This window comes from Schistocerca gregaria, chromosome 11 (assembly GCF_023897955.1).
Source record: "Schistocerca gregaria isolate iqSchGreg1 chromosome 11, iqSchGreg1.2, whole genome shotgun sequence".
Taxonomy (NCBI): Eukaryota; Metazoa; Arthropoda; class Insecta; order Orthoptera; family Acrididae; genus Schistocerca; species Schistocerca gregaria.
In genome coordinates, this window is record NC_064930.1 from 22,846,317 (window position 1) to 22,866,735 (window position 20,419).

The 20,419-nt window shown below is 41.9% G+C and overlaps 1 protein-coding gene across 1 annotated transcript in view; it reads left to right on the forward strand.

The window, feature by feature from the left end:
- The window catches only part of LOC126295432 (iron-sulfur cluster assembly 1 homolog, mitochondrial), a 33,513-nt gene extending 13,362 nt beyond the window's left edge, over positions 1–20,151 (forward strand). The window contains exon 2 of the mRNA XM_049987916.1: positions 15,407–20,151. Within this exon, the coding sequence (XP_049843873.1) occupies positions 15,407–15,649 (243 nt within the window). The 3' untranslated portion in view covers positions 15,650–20,151. The remainder of the gene's footprint in view (positions 1–15,406) is intronic.
- Positions 20,152–20,419: the final 268 nt, after the last annotated feature.

A 20,419-nucleotide genomic window follows, 5' to 3' on the forward strand; every position in this document is an offset into this window, starting at 1 on the left:
CTCAGAAGCGCCCCTCTCCCTTTCATCATCCACGATGATGCAGGTCTTCTATGTCTCAATACTCTGTCAAGGTTGCTACTTTAAGCTGAGCCCTGAAATGATGATGCCCACACTGCCCAGTATCGACTTCCTTCAGTCTCCTGACCCCCATAACATCAGAGTCTAGGCTTATCATCTCGCCAAACCATTATCCCTACCCAAGTTTTCTATCTGTTCTAACATTCCTCTTACAAAAGTTGGAAGTTTCAGTGTTGTACTTCCCGTATTCAGATTTGTCATTTGAATGCAGTCCATCAGAAGATATGTTCCCTTGAATGTTTTCCCGATATAATACTTACCTCAGTATGTGATGCCTTTATTGTCTTCTTCAGGTGTAATGCGTGATGGAATATTGTCTCAGGTTTTTAAAATACAAAGAAGTTGTAATTACTTTGATTTTAAAGTGATTAATACTGGTTTCATCAGTTATTAAATAACATGAATTACTTTTGAGTTTTGCTGTCCTGTCTCTTTGCCAACAAAATAATATTCTTAATGACAAAGACATTAAGTCTTAATGATTGTGTTACTGAAAATAATATGCCAACCATCTAGTACACCATACAGAAGTGTATAGTAAATAAAAAAGATAGATACGACATGCGAGGGTAAATGAAGCTCATACTTATTTTGTTACTTACATAAAAATAGGAGAGATTCATTGCAAATATTAATTTCACTTGTCCAGCAAACAGTTTATAGTTAAGACACTGAAGGCTGCTAGCTTGCTCTCTCATCATTAGAAATCAACAATGTAGCCTTGTTGTTGTGGTCTTCAGTCCTGAGACTGGTTTGATGCAGCTCTCCGTGCTACTCTATCCTGTGCAAGCTTCTTCATTTCCCAGTACCTACTGCAACCTACGTCATTCTGAATCTGTTTAGCGTGTTCATCTCTTGGTCTCCCTCTACGATTTTTACCCTTCTCACTGCCCTCCAATGTTAAACTTGTGATCCCTTGATGCCTCAGAACATGTCCTACCAACCGATCCCTTCTTCTTGTCAAGCTGTGCCTCAAACTCCTCTTCTCCCCCATCCTATTCAATACTTCCTCATTAGTTATGTGATCTACCCATCTAATCTTCAGCATTCTTCTGTAGCACCACATGTCAAAAGCTTCTATTCTCTTCTTGTCCAAACTATTTATCATCCATGTTTCACTTCCATACATGGCTACACTCCATACAAATACTTTCAGAAACTACTTCCTGACAGTTAAATCTATACTCGATGTTAACAAATTTCTCTTCTTCAGAAACGCTTTCCTTGCCATTGCCAGTCTACATTTTATATCTTCTCTACTTCGACCATCATCAGTTATTTTACTCCCCAAACAGCAAAACTCCTTTACTACTTTAAGTGTCTCATTTCCCAATCTAATTCCCTCAGCATCACCCGACTTAATTCGACTACATTCCATTATCCTCGTTTTTCTTTTGTTGATGTTCATCTTATATCCCCCTTTCAAGACACTGTCCATTCCATTCAACTGCTCTTCCAAGTCCTTTGCTGTGTCTGACAGAATTACAATGTCATCGGCGAACCTCAAAGTTTTTATTACTTCTCCGCGGATTTTAATTCCTACTTCGAATTTTTCTTTTGATTCCTTCACTGCTTGCTCAATATACAGATGGAATAACATCGGGGAGAGGCTACAACCCTGCCTCACTCCCTTCCCAACCACTGCTTCCCTTTCATGTCCCTCGACTCTTATAACTGCCATCTGGTTTCTGTACAAATTGTAAATAGCCTTTCGCTCCCTGTATTTTACCCCTGCCACCTTCAGAATTTGAAAGAGTGTATTCCAGTCAACATTGTCAAAAGCTTTCTCTAAGTCTACAAATGCTGGAAACGTAGGTTTGCCTTTCCTTAATCTTTCTTCTGAGATAAGTCGTAGGGTCGGTATTGCCTCACGTGTTCCAACATTTCTACGGAATCCAAACTGAACTTCCCTGAGGTGGCTTCTACCAGATTTTCCATTTGTCTGTAAAGAATTTGCGTTAGTATTTTGCAGCTGTGACTTATTAAACTGATAGTTCGGTAATTTTCACATCTGTCAACACCTGCTTTCTTTGGGATTGGAATTATTACATCCCTTGGCCTTAGAGGTGTGTATTACTTTAGATTACATTATCTTATATTACATTAGATTCCGTTTTCATTCCTTATATCCAAAAGTGAGAGGATTCTTGTGGGTGTGGAATGTGTTAGAAAGTATATCATAAAAAACACAGTTACGAAAAGGGAAGTTGCCACTCACCATATAGCACACACAAATTGAATTTCAGTCTCAGGCAACTGAAGCCACACTGTGAGCAGCAGTACCACAGTACCCGTGCAAGATGGGATTGGTGACTGGGTGGGGGTAAGGGGTAAGGAGAAGGGTGGGATGGGGTGGGGGAGGGATAGCAGGGTAGCAGTGGGTGACAATGAAGTGCTGCTGGGGATCATGCAGAAATGAGGTGGAGAGAGGGTAGGGCAGCTATGTGGGGTTGGGAGGTTAGACAGAGGACGGGGGGGAGGGGGGTGTGTTAGTCCAAAAGGAGACAAGTAAAAATACTAGGTGTAATGGTGGAAAGAGGGCTGTGTACTGCTGGAATGGTAAGAGGGAAGAGGCTGCATGGGTGAGGAGAGACTAATGAAGGTTGAGGCCAGGAGGGTTGCAGGAACGAAGGATATATTGCAGAGAAAGTTCCCACCTGTGCAGTTCAGAACTGGTGTTGGTGGGAAGCATCCATATGGCAGAGGCTGTCGAGCAGTCATTGAAATGGAGGATGTCGTGTTGGGGAGAGTGCTGAGTCACAGGGTGGTCCAGTTGTCTCTTGGCCACAGTTTGTCGGTGCTCATTCGTGCGGACAGACAGCTTGTCGGTTGTCTTGACTACGTAGAATGCAGCTCAGTGGTTGCAGCTTAGCTTGCAGATCACGTGACAGGTTTCACAGGATCACGTGACAGGTTTCACATGTAACCCTTGCCTTTGATGGGATAGGTGATGCTTGTGGCTGGCCTGGAGTAGCTGGTGGGAGGATGTATGGAAGAGGTCTTGCATCTAGGTCTATTACAGGGATATGGGCCACGAGGTAAGGGGTGGGAACAGGGGCTGTGTAGGGACAGACGAATACATTGTGTAGGTTCGGTGGATGGTGGAATACTACGGTGGGAGGGATGGGAAGGATAGTGGGCAGGGCATTTCTCATTTCAGGGCACGACGAGAGTTAGTCGAGACTGACAGAGAATGTAATTCAGTTGCTCCATTCGCAGGTAGTACCGAGTTAAGAGGGTAATGCTCCTCTGTGGCCAGACAGTGAGACTTTGGGAGGTGGTGGGAGACTCGTAAGGTAAGACGTGGGACATTAGTTTTTGTTGAACCATGGACCTTGCCGTTGGTGGGGAGGCTTGCGTGCCTCAGCGATACAGATGGCCGTACCGTAGGTGCAACCACAACGGAGGGGTATCTGTTGAGAGGCCAGACAAACGTGTGGTTCCTGAAGAGGGGCAGCAGCCTTTTCAGTAGTTGCAGGGGCAACAGTCTGGATGATTGACTGATCTGGCCTTGCAACATTAACCAAAACGGCCTTGCTGTGCTGGTATTGCGAACGGCTGAAAGCAAGGGGAAACTACAGCCGTAATTCTTCCCGAGGACATGCAGCTTTACTGTATGATTAAATGATGATGGCATCCTCTTGGGTAAAATATTCCGGAGGTAAAATAGTCCCCCATTCGGATCTCCGGGCGGGGACTACTCAGGAGGATGTCGTTATCAGGAGAAAGAAAACTGGCGTTCTACGGATCGGAGCGTGGAATGTCAGATCCCTTAATCGGGCAGGTAGGTTAGAAAATTTAAAAAGGGAAATGGATAGGTTAAAGTTAGATATAGTGGGAATTAGTGAAGTTCGGTGGCAGGAGGAACAAGACTTCTGGTCAGGTGATTACAGGGTTATAAACACAAAATCAAATAGGGGTAATGCAGGAGTAGGTTTAATAATGAATAGGAAAATAGGAATGCGGGTAAGCTACTACAAACAGCATAGTGAACGCATTATTGTGGCCAAGATAGATACGAAGCCCACACCTACTACAGTAGTACAAGTTTATATGCCAACTAGCTCTGCAGATGACGAAGAAATTGAAGAAATGTACGATGAAATAAAAGAAATTATTCAGATAGTGAAGGGAGACGAAAATTTAATAGTAATGGGTGACTGGAATTCGAGTGTAGGAAAAGGGAGAGAAGGAAACATAGTAGGTGAATATGGATTGGGGCTAAGAAATGAAAGAGGAAGCCGCCTAGTAGAATTTTGTACAGAGCACAACTTAGTCATAGGTAACACTTGGTTTAAGAATCATGAAAGAAGGTTGTATACGTGGAAGAACCCTGGAGATACTAAAAGGTATCAGATAGATTATATAATGGTAAGACAGAGATTTAGGAACCAGGTTTTAAGTTGTAAGACATTTCCAGGGGCAGATGTGGACTCTGACCACAATCTGTTGGTTATGACCTGTAGATTAAAACTGAAGAAACTGCAAAAATGTGGGAAATTAAGGAGATGGGACCTGGATAAACTGAAAGAACCAGAGGTTGTACAGAGTTTCAGGGAGAGCATAAGGGAACAATTGACAGGAATAGGGGAAAGAAATACAGTAGAAGAAGAATGGGTAGCTCTGAGGGATGAAGTAGTGAAGGCAGCAGAGGATAAAGTAGGTAAAAAGACGAGGGCTGCTAGAAATCCTTGGGTAACAGAAGAAATATTGAATTTAATTGATGAAAGGAGAAAATATAAAAATGCAGTAAATGAAGCAGACAAAAAGGAATACAAACGTCTCAAAAATGAGATCGAGAGGAAGTGCAAAATGGCTAAACAGGGATGGCTAGAGGATAAATGTAAGGATGTAGAGGCTTACCTCACTAGGGGTAAGATAGATACTGCCTACAGGAAAATTAAAGAGACCTTTGGAGAGAAGAGAACCACGTGTATGAATATCAAGAGCTCAGATGGCAACCCAGTTCTAAGCAAAGAAGGGAAGGCAGAAAGGTGGAAGGAGTATATAGAAGGTTTATACAAGGGTGATGTACTTGAGGACAATATTATGGAAATGGAAGAGGATGTAGATGAAGACGAAATGGGTGATACGATATTGCGTGAAGAGTTTGACAGAGCACTGAAAGACCTGAGTCGGAACAAGGCCCCCGGAGTAGACAACATTCCATTAGAACTACTGACGGCCTTGGGAGAGCCAGTCATGACAAAACTCTACCAGCTGGTGAGCAAGATGTATGAGACAGGCCAAATACCCTCAGACTTCAAGAAGAATATAATAATTCCAATCCCAAAGAAGGCAGGTGCTGACAGATGTGAAAATTACCGAACTATCAGTTTAATAAGTCACAGCTGCAAAATACTAACGCGAATTCTTTACAGACGAATGGAAAAACTGGTAGATGCGGACCTCGGGGAGGATCAGTTTGGATTCCGTCGAAATGTTGGAACACGTGAGGCAATACTGACCTTACGACTTATCTTAGAAGAAAGATTAAGAAAAGGTAAACCTACGTTTCTAGCATTTGTAGACTTAGAGAAAGCTTTTGACAATGTTGACTGGAATACTCTTTTTCAAATTCTAAAGGTGGCAGGGGTAAAATACAGGGAGCGAAAGGCTATTTACAATTTGTACAGAAACCAGATGGCAGTCATAAGAGTCGAGGGGCATGAAAGGGAAGCAGTGGTTGGGAAAGGAGTGAGACAGGGTTGTAGCCTCTCCCCGATGTTATTCAATCTGTATATTGAGCAAGCAGTAAAGGAAACAAAAGAAAAATTTGGAGTAGGTATTAAAATTCACGGAGACGAAGTAAAAACTTTGAGGTTCGCCGATGACATTGTAATTCTGTCAGAGACGGCAAAGGACTTGGAAGAGCAGTTGAACGGAATGGACAGTGTCTTGAAAGGAGGATATAAGATGAACATCAACAAAAGCAAAACGAGGATAATGGAATGTAGTCCAATTAAATCGGGTGATGCTGAGGGAATTAGATTAGGAAATGAGACACTTAAAGTAGTAAAGGAGTTTTGCTATTTAGGAAGTAAAATAACTGATGATGGTCGAAGTAGAGAGGATATAAAATGTAGACTGGCAATGGCAAGGAAAGCGTTTCTGAAGAAGGGGAATTTGTTAACATCGAATATAGATTTAAGTGTCAGGAAGTCATTTCTGAAAGTATTTGTTTGGAGTGTAGCCATGTATGGAAGTGAAACATGGACGATAACTAGTTTGGACAAGAAGAGAATAGAAGCTTTCGAAATGTGGTGCTACAGAAGAATACTGAAGATAAGGTGGATAGATCACGTAACTAATGAGGAGGTATTGAATAGGATTGGGGAGAAGAGAAGTTTGTGGCACAACTTGACTAGAAGAAGGGATCGGTTGGTAGGACATGTTTTGAGGCATCAAGGGATCACAAATTTAGCATTGGAGGGCAGTGTGGAGGGTAAAAATCGTAGAGGGAGACCGAGAGATGAGTACACTAAGCAGATTCAGAAGGATGTAGGTTGCAGTAGGTACTGGGAGATGAAGAAGCTTGCACAGGATAGAGTAGCATGGAGAGCTGCATCAAACCAGTCTCAGGACTGAAGACCACAACAACAACACACGGTCGGGAGAATAATTATGGTCTGTGAAGGCTTCATTGAGATTCTCGGTATATTTTGAAAGGGACAGCTCGTCACTGCAGGTGTGAGAACCATAAGTGGCTAGGCTGTACGGAAGGGACTTCTCGGTACGAAACAGGTGGCAGCTGTCGAAGTGGAAGTATTGCTGGTGGTTAGTAGGTTTGATATGGGTGGAGGCACTGATGTAGCCATCTTTGAGGTGTAGGTCAACATCTAGGAAGGTGGATTGTAGGGGTGAGTAGGACCAGGTGAAGCAAATGGGGGAAGCTGTTGAGGTTCTGCAGGAACGTGGATAGGATGTCCTCGCCCACGATCCGTATCGGAAACGTGTCACGAGTGAATCTGAACGAGGTGAGGTGTTTAGGATATTGGGTAGTTAGGAGGAAGGATTCCTCTAGATGGCCCACGAATAGGTTGGCATAGGATGGTGCCATCTGGGTGCCCGTAGCCTTACCCTGGATTTCTTTGCAAGTAATGCCTTCGAAGGAGAAGTAATTGTGTGTGAGGATATAGTTTCCCGTGGCGATTAGGAAGGAGGTTGTCGGTTCGGAAACTGTCAGGCATTGGGAAAGGAAGTGTTCAAAAGTGCTAAGGCCATGGCCGTTAGGGATGTTGGTGTAAAGGGAGGTGGCATCAATGATGATGAGCAAGGCACTGTGTGGTCAAGGGACATGAACTGTGGAGTGTCAGTGGAGGAAATGGTTGGTATCTTTCATATAGGAGGGTAGGTTCCGGGTAATAGGTTGACGTTGTCGGTGTACGTGAGCAGATCCTGTTACCAAAATATTACATTTGTTACTGGAAGTATCGTGCTCAATGTAACATGAAATTTTGTAAATGAGTATGGTACTGCTTCAACTAACATGACTTATTCTTGGCTTCGGTGACAATAGCTTTTCCTATTAATATTTGTTTATCAGGAGCACTGCAGTAATCTTGCCATCAATGGTTAACAGTGTGAGATAAGACAACAGCACAGAATACGTATTTGACAGATAAGATTCTTTCTCGTTCTCCGTGTTGTCCTCTTCACTGTCGTGGCACTATACTATTTACTCAGTCGTGCACTGTGCTCCTTCTCGGTGTGAACCTGCAGCACAGAGTAACTGCCAAACGAGCGAGTGTCACAAGAAGTAGTAAAACTGCTGTTGTTGCTTCACCTTGAAGATGTGCTGAATCAGGGCCAAATCTGAGAGGGGTGCAGAGGAGGTACTGGCCCAGGCGGCAGAATTTTGGAGCAGCAAATTTTCGATGTAATTTTATTTTTAGATTAAGTATAGAATATTTATGCCAAATCTTCATAAAAATAGTTATATAACTATATATATAATATGCAAGCTTTCGTGGCCGTTGTCACTGAAGTTAAAACCTTCTGGGTTATTAGGCCGCGTCACGTTTCTTCTAAAATGTTAATGTTCAATGTTTTGACCCCTCTGCTGGGATCTGCCTCAGGATCTTTTGGTGTCCACTACTGCTAAAACAGTGTAGTGGATAGGATTGACGGAAAAACTCAAAGTTCAAAGGAAGGCGGTTTTTTTTGTATTATCGCGAAATAGGGGAGAGAGTGTGATGGATAAGATATGCAGGTCGGAGTGGTAATCTTTAAAACAAGTGTTTTTTGTTACAGTGAGATCTTTTCAAGAAATTTCAATTGCCAGTGTTCTCCTCTAAATATGAAATGATCACTGTAATAAAGTATGAGAAGTCAGGTGCTCGCACAGATAGATTCGTGAGTAAATGTTTTTCCTGAGCTCTGTTAGTGTGTGTATTAGTAAAGAAATAGTGTGCAAGTGATTAGGTGAACACTCTGCCAGGCACTTAAGTATAAACTGTGTAGTAGATGTAGTATCAGAATATTCACAGGAAGACTTGTTAAGGCTGCCCCTGTTAGAAATAATTGAGAGAATGGTAATGGAGCTGAGAACCAGGTTTAAAGTACTGGAGAAAATTGGTTTTTTGTGTGGTATCCAAGCCCAAGAAATGGAAGTGGAGGGAGTCAAAGGTCAAAGCAGCAGAATTGTCAGGTATCTACGTAGAATATTTCAACAAGGAAGAATTTATTTTTGAAATTGAATGTTTCGAACACTGTGTCCTGGCAATGTAGAGAGGCTAGCAAGATCATATTGCATCATCCACGTTAAGTTAATTTATAAAAATAAATTGGTAGTGGGCCTTAAAAATATTCCTTACCGTGCCAGTTTCTTTTTCCTCTAGAGAATGCAATTCCAGCCAGCTGAAATGAATTTAAAACTTTTTTAAGGAATACACTGTCATTTGACTCTATATTTCCTATGTAAAATCTAGATTTCAGATTTCATGCCATTGTCAAGTACAGTGAATGGAGACCATTAATGCATTTTGCTGTGTACTGTGCAGGATGACATATTAGTTTACACCATTATTGAATACAATGTTCTTCTACATCTACATGATTACTCAGCTATTCACAATAAAGTGCCTGGCAGAGGGTTCAATGAACCACCTTCAAGCTGTATCTCTACTGTTCCACTCTTGAACGGCGCGTGGGAAAAAACAAGCGCTTTAAATTTTTCTGTGCGAGCCCTGATTTCTCTTATTTATCGTGATGATCATTTCTCCCAGTATAGGTGGGTGTCAACATAATGTTTTCACAATCGGAGGAGAAAACTGGTGATCGAAATTTCACAAGAAGATCCTGTCGTAACGAAAAACGCCTTTGTTTTAATGATTGCCACTCCAATTCACGTATCATGTCTGTGGCACTGTCTCCCCTATTTCACGATAATACAAAACGAGCTGACCTTCTTTGTACTTTTTCGATGTCATCTGCATGGCAGATTAGTGGCAAGGTCCGTTGTGGTGGCCAGCCTGTGGATGATTTTAGGTGGTTTTCCATCTGCCTCAGCGAATGCCAGCTGGTTCCCCTTATTCCGCCTCAGCTACACTCTGTCGGTGATTGCAGTGCAAACACTGTCTCCACATATGCGTACACCATGATTACTCTACCATCCAAACATTGGAGCTACACTCATCTGTTATGAGATGAGATGCTCCTGGGGGAGAGAGGGGGGGGGGGGGGGGTGACCACTGGGGGCCAAACTGCACAATAGCCCTGGGTTCGGTGTGGGGCAGTGGTGGGGTGGGTGGACTGCTGTGGCCTATTGCGAGGTTGTGAACCACTGAGGACTACGGCGGGACGAAGCCTGTCGTTTCTAGGTCCCGGGTTTAATACATTACAATAAACACAGCAAAGGTGATTGAATCTGAGTATAATAGTCATAGAGCACAATGTGCCACTTCCATGAACTATGATGAGATCATAAATATTTTTGCAGCAAAAAAATTCGGAAACTGAAATTTTAAATTTAATGTTTGCGTAATGAGTACTGGTTATCTTGTTTTACTTTTTCGGATTTTTAAATTGTTTTGACATTAATCTTAATTCAATCAATAAAATAAGTTAATGTAATGATATGGTGGTATTTGTTTTGAAATATATTACTTGTATTATTCCCTCCACCTCGAAAAAGTAAACAGTTTACATGCACAAACAATAACAAAAACTTCCGAACAGTTTGATCCTACATTACTTAACAAATGAAAATACTTTCAATTGTCATGTTCATCGTTGTCAATAGATACCTGTTGGCCAACACTTCCCTTTCCTCACACACTCATTTGATGCAGCTCTCCGTGTCAGTCTGCTGTTTAGAAGCCTTTCTGTCTCTGCATAGCTACTGCACCCTATACCCGTTTGAACCTGCTTGATGTAGTCACATCTTGATCCTCCTCTGTGATTAAGGCCTGTCCCCCCCCCCTCTCCCCCACCCACCTTCACATGCACACACATCCTGAGACATCAAGGAATCATCATTTGGTACTAGAGTACCAAACAGTGATTCTTTGATGTCTCAGGACGCGACGTATCAAACAGTTTCTTGTTTTAGTCGAGTTGTGCCACAAATTTCTTTCCTACTCAATTTTACTCAGTACCTCTTTCTTAGTTGTTTAATCTACTTATATAATCCCTAATATTATTCTCTAGCACCACATTTAAAAGTTCCTGTTCTCTTCTTCTCTGAACAATAAATAAGTCACTAAGTCCAGATGGAATCCCAATTTGGTTTTACAGACATTGGTCCCTTACTTAGCTTGCATTTATTGCAAAGTTCTCACTCGGTGCTAAGTCCTGAGTGGCTGGAAGAAAGTGCAGGTGACTGCTGTACATCAGAAAGGTAAAAGAACATACCTGCGTGATTACAGCACATTAGTTTGCTGCAGAATTCTTGAAGATATTCTGAGTTTGAATACAATAAATTTCTTCGAGACGGGAAACTTCTGTCCACGAATTGCCACAGTGCCAAAAAAAGTTGTTCGTGCTAAAGTTGACTTGTTCTTTTCTGACATGGTATCTCGCTAACTGTGGGTTCCGTATTTCTAGATTTCTGGGAAGTGTTTCGCACGGTACCCCACTGCGGAGTATTAATGGAGATAACAGACGTCAGTGGCTCTAAGACTTCTCACTTGATAGATCCCGGTACACTGTCCTCGACAGTGAGTCCTCGGGGAAGTGTGGTAGGACTGTGCTTGTTCTTTACATATGTAAATGAGAAACTTAACATTAGGACTGGTGACTGTGAAGTAGCAGAAGTCAAGAAATTCTGCTACGTAGACAGCAAAGTAACCCAAATCGGTCGTACGAAGGAGGACACAAAAAGCAGACCGGCACTGGCAGACAGAGCACTCTTGGCCAGGAAAAGTCTACTAGTATCAAACATGGGCCTCGGTTTGAGGAAGAAAGTTCTGAGAATTTACGTTTGGAACACAGCATCGTGTGGCCGTGAAACTCAGACTGTGGGAGAACTGAAACAGAAGAGAATCGAAGCATTTGATATGTGGTGCCACAGACGAATGTTGAAAATTAGTAAGGTAAGAAATTAGGAGGTTCTCCAGAGAATCTGCATGGGAAGGAATATATAGAAAACACTGACAACGAGAAGGGTCAGATGGTAGGACATCTGCTAAGACATCGCAGAGTAAGTTCTGTAGTACTAGACAGGGCTGTAGATAGTAAAAACTGAAGAGGAAAACAGAGATTCGAATAAATCCGGCAAATGGGTGAGGATGTAGGTCACAAGTGCTACTCTGAAATGAAAATATTGTCACGAGAGAGGAATTCGTGAAGGGCTACATCAAACCAGTTAGAAGACTGATAGCTCTAAAAAAGAAAAGAAAATCTGATGGACAATGGACAGAGTGAACAGGAATCTGCGGCCATTTGCTGACGGTGCTGTGGCATACAGGAAGATGTCGAGGTAGCGTGTGGAGTATGTATGTTAATGTACAGCTGTTTACTGTCCTCGTTTCAGTTAGATACATGGCTGCACTCCACAAATACCACCAGAAAAGAGTTCCTAAAACTTAAATCTTTGTTTGACATTAACAAATTGCTCTTTTTCAGATATGCCATATTCGCTATTGCTGGAGGGTATTTTGTGTATCCTCTACTTTGGCCATAGCCAGTTATTTGCTATCCAAATAGGACTCCAATAGTGCCTCAAGTGTGTCATTACTTAATGTAATCCCCTCAGCATCGCACAATTTAATTACACTGTATTCCATTTACCTTGTTTTACTTTTATTGATGTTCGTCTTGTCTTTTCGAGACACTATCCATTCCGTCCAAACCAACTGCTCTTGAAAGTCTTTTGCCTTCTGACAAAATTAAAATGTACTGTGCCGTGCTGCTGTAATCTGAGAAGGCTCATATAATGTTGCGTCTTGTATGTAAATTATCTGTGTACTTTTTTGTCTCGATTTAGCACATCATCGTAGGTTTATTTTCCCAAAGATGCATGGAGACTATAGATTCGTATTTTTCAAGTAAAACTTACTGTAGTAAAATTGTTTATCGTTCATTAAAATAGTGTAACTTACTATACCGTATATTGTGGCAGTGGCACAACAGCTTCAAATGTTGAAAAGCTACAGACGTGATAGGCAAATCACAAAAAGTTATCATTTCTCCACCGTGAAATTTAATTGCATTTCCAAATTTCTGTTTGGTTTCCTTCACTGCTTCCTGAGTGTGCAGACTGAATAACACTGGATATAGGGTACAGCCCTGTCACATTCCTTTCTCAACCACTGCTTCTTTTTTGTGGCCTTCGACTCTCATAACTACAGTATGGTTTCTGTAAAAGTTGTAAATATTCTCTTCCTACCGTATTTTATACTGCTGCCTTCAGAGTTGTGTATTGCTGTCAACGAAATAAGTTAGTTTGTCAATAATACATTTAAAGTCACGTATCACATTTCTAGTATAAGTTCTGCAACCAGTGCTTCTCGATGAAAGATTTATTTCACCATAACTATTTTCGTGCCTGAGCTCGTCAGGTGGCAGTGAGGGTTTCTCATAAATTTCATATTATATTGGTCCTATGAAATTAAATGTCAGGATATAGTTTATTTACTCTACAAAAGCTTTCTGGCATATTAAAACTGTGTGCCAGACTGAGACTCGAACTCGGTTTCGCAGGGGAACTCCTGTGAAGTTTGGAAGGTAGGAGATGGGGTACTTGCAGAATTGAAGCTGCGAGGCTGGGTCATGAGCCGTGCTCTGGTAGCTCAGTTGGTAGAGCATTTTCCTACGAAAGGCAAACCTCCCGAGTTCAAATTGCTGTCCAGTACACAGTTTTAATCTGATAGAATCGGCAAACACTTTGCCAGAGAGCGAAAATGTATTCTGGAGGCTTGTCATTATGTTAAAGATATTTACATTTTATTTACTTTAGGGAAAGTTTTTCTTGATGCAGTACAGCATTGGGTTGTGTGTAATTAATATGGATAATGCTAAATGTGAACATGACAAGAAGACAAGATTCGTGTTATATTACAGGACCAAAATAACGTGAAATTTCCACAAGAAAACCTCACTACTGTCTGATGGTAGGCTCAGGTCTGAAACTAGTTGCAGTGTAATAAAGCATTTGTCAAAAAGTGCAACTGATTGCAGATTTTTCCTTCAAACAGATGGAAAAAATTATAACACCCAAAAAAATTACATCTGCATCCATACTCCTCAAGCCACCTGATGGTGTGTGGCAGAGGGTACCTTGAGTACCTCTATCGGTTCTCCCGTCTATTCCAGTCTCGCATTGTTCGTGGAAAGGAGGATTGTCGGTATGCTTCTGTGTGGGCTCTAATCTCTCCAATTTTATCCTCACGGAGGAGGGAGCAATATACTGCTAGACTCTTCGTTGAAGGTATGTTCTCAAAGTTCTCCAATTAATTAATGTAGAGTACTGAAATTTTGGGAATGCATTTTTCTAGATAACATATTTAAGTGGTCAACATTACAAGAAAACAAGTTAATGTGAGTGTGAGAGAAGCCATTGCAAATGTGAAATTCTGGTAAATTAGTAACCAGTGTCACAGCTAGAATGTTGAATGCAAACTCCCAAACATGCACACATTGTGTTGTACAGACGTGAGACGTCCGTTTGTCGGACGGTTTTCTGAGCTTGCTGCACTCCGTCAGTTGTGACGGGGATGGTTAATGCCAGTAGTGGATGACGTCGGAGATGCCATATAATGACAACCCGTATGGCTCGATCGGAGAGAGATTTAGTGATCGAGCAGGCCAAGGTAACTTGTCGACATGGTGTAGTGTGTGTTGGGTTACAACAGCTGCATGCGGGTGAGTCTTACCCTCCTGGAAAACACCCCCTGGAATGCTGTTCTCGAACAACAGCACAACAGATCGAATCACTAGATTGACGTAAAAATTGACAGTCAGGGTGCGTGGGATAACACCTGGGGTGCTGCTGCAGTCATACGGTTTGCATCCCAGATAACTCCAGGTGTAGGTCCAGTGTGTCTAACACGCGGACAGGTCAGTTGCAGGTGCTCTACTGCTCTCCTCGTAACAAAGACGCGACCATCAATGGCATGGAGGTAAAACGAGCTTTCGTCAGAACACCACCGGATCTCTGCCCTGTTCTCCAGTTAGTTCTCACTTGACACCACTCGAAGTTGCAAATGGCGGTGGTTCGAGGTCAGTGGGATGTGTACAGTGACAACATTCCCGCCAAGTCATTCTGCAGTGTCAGAGAAGGAACCTCCAACTTCTCTTATCACACACACTCTTTCGAAGTCGGTGAGTTGTTGACAACAGCGTCTTCGTCACTTTAAAGGAATTCCTCACTAACGTCAGCTCACCACGTCCGGTCTCAGAGTTAACTAGCAATCACGACCGTTACAGCAGGTACTTAAAGCAAATCTGAGTTGCATCCTCATAGTGGCATTAAGAGTGCACTCTTACGCAGCTTGTGCATAAGTATCATCCTTCAGATGTAGAAATATGCCTACCAACATTTGTTTATATCCCCCTCCTATGTGTCCCAAGGAGTAGTTGTGCAATACATCTAGTGTGGCTTTAGGAGTGTGTGTGTGTGTGTGTGTGTGTGTGTGTGTGTGTGTGTGTGTGTGTGTGTGTGTGTGTGTGTGTGTGTCCTGAAAGCTTTGTTTCTGATAGTCGTTTTGTTGTGCCTATGTGCGACTCAGCATATCTGCTATATGGTGAGTAGCAACTTTTCTTTTCGTGTGTATTTACAAAAACAGGTGCAAGATTCTTGAACTGTTACGAATAAAATAATGTCCTACGTAAAATGTAAGACTGTCAGATTTCAGTGTCCTAATGCCGCACCGCCCTTATTCCCCAGGTGGGCGTGCGGCAGCGCGGCTGCAACGGACTGAGCTACACGCTGGAGTATGCCACCGAGAAGGGCCGGTTGGACGAGGAGGTGGTCCAGGAGGGGGCGCGCGTCATCATCGACCGCAAGGCGCAGCTCACGCTGCTCGGTACCGAGATGGACTACGTTGAAACGCGCCTCGCCTCAGAGTTCGTCTTCAACAACCCCAACATCAAAGGCACCTGTGGCTGCGGCGAGAGCTTCTCGGTGTGAGTGCGGCAGTCGGAGGCATTCGCTGTATGGGAGACCTGCGTTTGCCATACTGGAGAGGTCTCGCCGTTCTGCATTCTGCGCCTCCTTTCCGCCTCGGCCAGTGTCGACACTGTGGCGACCTCGCTTAGCTCAGTAATGTTCCTCTTTAGTTAATTTTTTTTTTTTTCTGCTAGATGTACCTGCCAGTTATGACAGTACTAGATATGTGGTGCTACCCGAGTGTTTTCAGGATTTGACAGTTTCGGAGAGTGCAAGAGTAAAAGCGAACTGCAGGATCGATACTGACTTTTTTTCACAACAGAATCCTCAGGTAAAATGTTCTCGGTTAACTCACTGATAAAATTCAGATGACGTAAGACATATTTCAGCAGTCTGGGTGGGGGGGGGGGGGGGGGAGGGGGTCAAGATTGACTCGAGTGAGATCTCGGCTCCCAGCCTTGCGCTACGGCAGCTTCCGGTCGTGCACCTTGTGTCGTCGTGACATTAGGGGGTGGGGAATGCCGAAGTGTTGCCCTCTCCTGCCAGACGGTGAGTTTACACGCACACTGGCTGGTGTCACTCGCACACTCTGTACGCTGCCCCCTCACCTGGTATTTCTCTCACTTGACATTAATGGGGAAGATGCACATCTGGCGGGTCAGCGATGGTGCTCATCTTTTGTGCCCTTGTGGTTTATGTTTCGATGTAACAGACACCACTTTGGTACAACACACTTCTCATTTTTTTTGAGAAATAGAGGTTCAGAGGCTTGTGATCCTGCCACGTACCGTATGAAAGTGCCGGTTGTCGAGCGGCGGTGTCAGGGTGACCGGTTGAGGTGGCATACTAAAAGCCTGCTCGATCCTACTGCATCTGAATTGTTCTCCAAACACTCTTGTTGGTACAATGAAAGTTTGTTTAAAAAATATCAGTATAATAATCGTGGTAATACATTCGAGCTTGTATTGCAGGAAAGTTATACCAGGCTATACCTGCTTAGAATAGTGTGAAATTTATTGAAATATGAATATCATCATCATCATCATCATCATCATCCATTATCGCACCTCAGTTACAGCTCACTGTGAATGTGTGACAGTGATCCATCATTAGTCAGTCAGTTTACTCACTGCCGAGTGTCGTGACCTTATTTCTCGAGTACCTGAATCTTTAAAAAGTTGTGTCCACTCAGAAATCTTCAGCGCTTCCTAATATGTGGAGTGATAGGCCAGTAATCTTCTTCACTTTACCCAATCAGTTTGTTCCTGCTCTTCCTCGTAGTCTTTGCCTTCAGTTTTGCTTCACGAAATATCCTATCCGAAATTATCCCCTTCCGTTCTCAAAATGTGCCCAAGAAAACTGTATTATCTTTGACTGATGCAGAAAGCTAAACTTGTTATGCTAAATTATTCTAGAAGATAAGTGCCGGTTCTTCTTTCTGTCAGAGGTACACACATCTTCCGCCAACACCCCATCTCGAAGGCACCAATTCTGCTCATGTGACTAGCTTACACAGTCCAAGTCTCGCAGCTGTATAATGACACAGGCAGCGCCAGTGATTCCACCGAGCATATCTTCTTTGTTTTGGATGTTGCCTGGTTCTTCCAGATTGTGGAGAGATTGGCTGTCGAGACTTAACAAAGGACATTTTGATGTTTTATTTCTTTATCATAGTTTCTTGTGTCATTGATAAGAAATCACAGATATACAGTCATTCAATACCTCCAGATTCTCCAAGAAATGTGCAAGTTGGATTTGATCTGTATTTAGAAATTTAAAAAAAAATGCTTTTCAAAACAACCACCATCATTATTTCTTCTTCTTCTTCTTCTTCTTATTATTATTATTATTATTATTATTATTATTATTATTATTATTATTATTATTATTATCTTCTGGCCATCCAGGACCATGTTAAGTCCTGTTATATTTGGCAGTGAACTTCATTTTCTTTGAAGCGCAGAGTTTGATTGAGTTTGCTTATCTTCCTCAATCCACAAGGAGGGCCTTTTCTTTTTGGTTGCTCGTCTTGGTATAGCCTGTTTGTCACCAACTTCTTGTGGAAGAGGTCTCTATCACAAGCATCTTAAGATTTGATTTGTAGGAGTTGGAGGTCCTAGTAATCTTTTCCTGGAACTCTGTGACCCTTTGTCAAAGTTGGTCAGTATATGATCTGTTTCAAGGTTTTCCAACTGTTTCTGGGGATCGATTTGAATCTAATTATTGACATTTAATGATTTGGAGCCACATTTATGCCCTACTCAAACTTAGATTTGTAATCTCCTTACTTCAAAAATTTCGATCTTTCCTGCAGTTCGGACAGGAAATGGCCAAATTGTCTGGCTTCTGGGTAGTTACCAAAAGTGGGTGGGTTTGACCAGCAAGTTGTGAATTTCACGTCTGGAGACCAGTATGTAGGTGAGTTGTCTTGTGGACAGGATAGCATCTAATCACTCTTCCATACTTTCATTCTCAAATATTCTGGGCATCGGTATCACCCTTAAGAAGCTTTGAAATTTGCAACCGATTAAGCAGGTCTTTTGTCAGAGTCGCAGCATATGTGATTCTGACCATTGTAGATCCCTTGAGGATCCTTTTTTGAGCTCTACTGCTTTCCAAGAAATCTGATATATTCAGGGGGAAAAATATCAATAGACAGGAAGGCAGCAGAGTAGGTTTGAGTAGAGTAGTCTCTCACCTTAGCTGGTTATGGTAACGTTGCTGCTAGACAGCTGACCCTCTCGTACGGTATCTGACAGCTTCGTAACACGTACGTCAGTCCCAGAAATGCTCAAAATGCTTCATACTAGAGTGGCATTTGTTATATCTAAGTGTGTACTAAAAGTGGGTGAAAGATCACTGAAGAAGTGTCTTGTGTGCACTTCCCTCATAAGAGTGTAGAATGAGTCACTGTTAAAGTTATCACAGTCTGATTTGAATGCATCACCTAATTTTTATCCACATTTTACTCTGCAGGTTGACCATCAATGTTTTATGCAATCTGAATTGTACTATAGAAATCTCTTCTGTTATAAGTGATAGTCCTGCAATTTCCTGTTCTCGTGGTACGTGTAGCAGCTTTTATGCTTCGAAGTTCGTACCTGCGATCAGATTGCTGTGCTGTTCACTGGTATTGCTATTGTCAGATTGCAGTGGATCTTGGAAGTTGTGGGAATTTCCCATAAAAAATATGGCAGCTGGAGGGTGCAGCTTTTGTATTACTGGAGGCCTGGAAAATGCTTGCAAAACCACGTACGTCCAGTATTGTTGCTCTGCAAAATAATGGGCACTTCTGTATGGATGTGGTATTGTAGCTCTGCTCATTTGTGTTGTAGTGTTCAGAATGCAGCCTTCTGCTTTGTACAGGGTCAAAAGTTTCCATGTCTCTCCTGATAGTCTTTCTCCTTTGTTAGCCAGATCTTTGAACCGAGGCTGGTGCTTGTTTACACCAGGCCTTTCCCTACTACAAATGTTTCAACATTGTGCTGTTTGTAAAATAGCTATAAAAATCAATGTCTAATGAAGCTGGATTGTAAAGTGATGACAGATAATTCAGAATTGGCAAATGTCTCCACATAAATTGTGTGGGAGCTAGCATAGTTTGTAATGGGAATTAATTTTTCTAAGTTTGTCTGGACAACGTGAGTACTTTACCAATTTCAAATAGAGGATTCCACAGTTTCAATAAAATTAGGCCATAAACTGTTATAATGTTGATTACACTCGTTATTTTCTTTGCTATCCTAACGGTTGTTGACACATTATCTTATAAAGAAAGTGTGTCAAGATTCTCTGCAGCAGGTTCACAGGAGAAAGTTTCACACACCTCGTGTAGCCCATAATTATTTCATCTTGCCACCATTCACTTAATGCTGGTGAAAAGCTTTCTGTGTCAGCAACCACAAAGGACAGAGCAAATGTCAGTAAGTTTTTTTTACTTCACATGATCTGTTTTTGCACCTCATACTGTTGTCCTTTAAACTGAGCTGCCACAGATGTACGAATACAGAAATCCAGCTAAACGTTACTTTTCCGTATTGATAATTTTGAAGCTGATAACATGTTATTAAAAATAGGAATGCAGTGGTCCAAAATTAATGAAAGGAAATAGTAAAGAAAAGCAAACACTGTTCACTTCTAAAAGGCTTCTTGTAAGTGATGCAACATAGTTTCCTGTCTAATGCTCTGTGATTGTGACTCTATTATACAGTATATACTGTCCATGTTCCAAAGATTAGCTGTTTCAATGCTCCCACTGTTATCATTCTTCATTGACTTTACCTTTAGCATAAAATGTAGTACTTACTTTTGTATCAGTTCCACAGTGTTTTCAAACTGTGAATCATTCCTGCAAGCCAAATACCAGTATATATTCTAAACTTGTACATAGATTGTGTACCTCTTGTGGACGATGAAAACAAACTTTTTTCTGTGCATAGCACATCGTTAAACTGTACATATTGATATTTTTTTTTGTTTGTTTGTTTTTTTGTTATTAAAAACCAAAAATTTCGGTTGCAGAACTTGCCTTCATTTACATTTTTTTCCAATTGACCCAATTTTCCTTGCATATGAAAACACCAGCTTTCTCCTCATATATAGAACTGTAACCACAAATAAAAATTAGAGATAATTGGAACAAACAGTATGCAACTGTGTCAATTGCATGTAAACACAAATATCGTGATTACAACCCTCATTGGCACAAGTTATTATGCTGTGTTCAGTACAAATTTTCCTCCTATAATTTTGTAACAAGTTTAGTTTCATTGTGCTGAAGAAGATGGACAC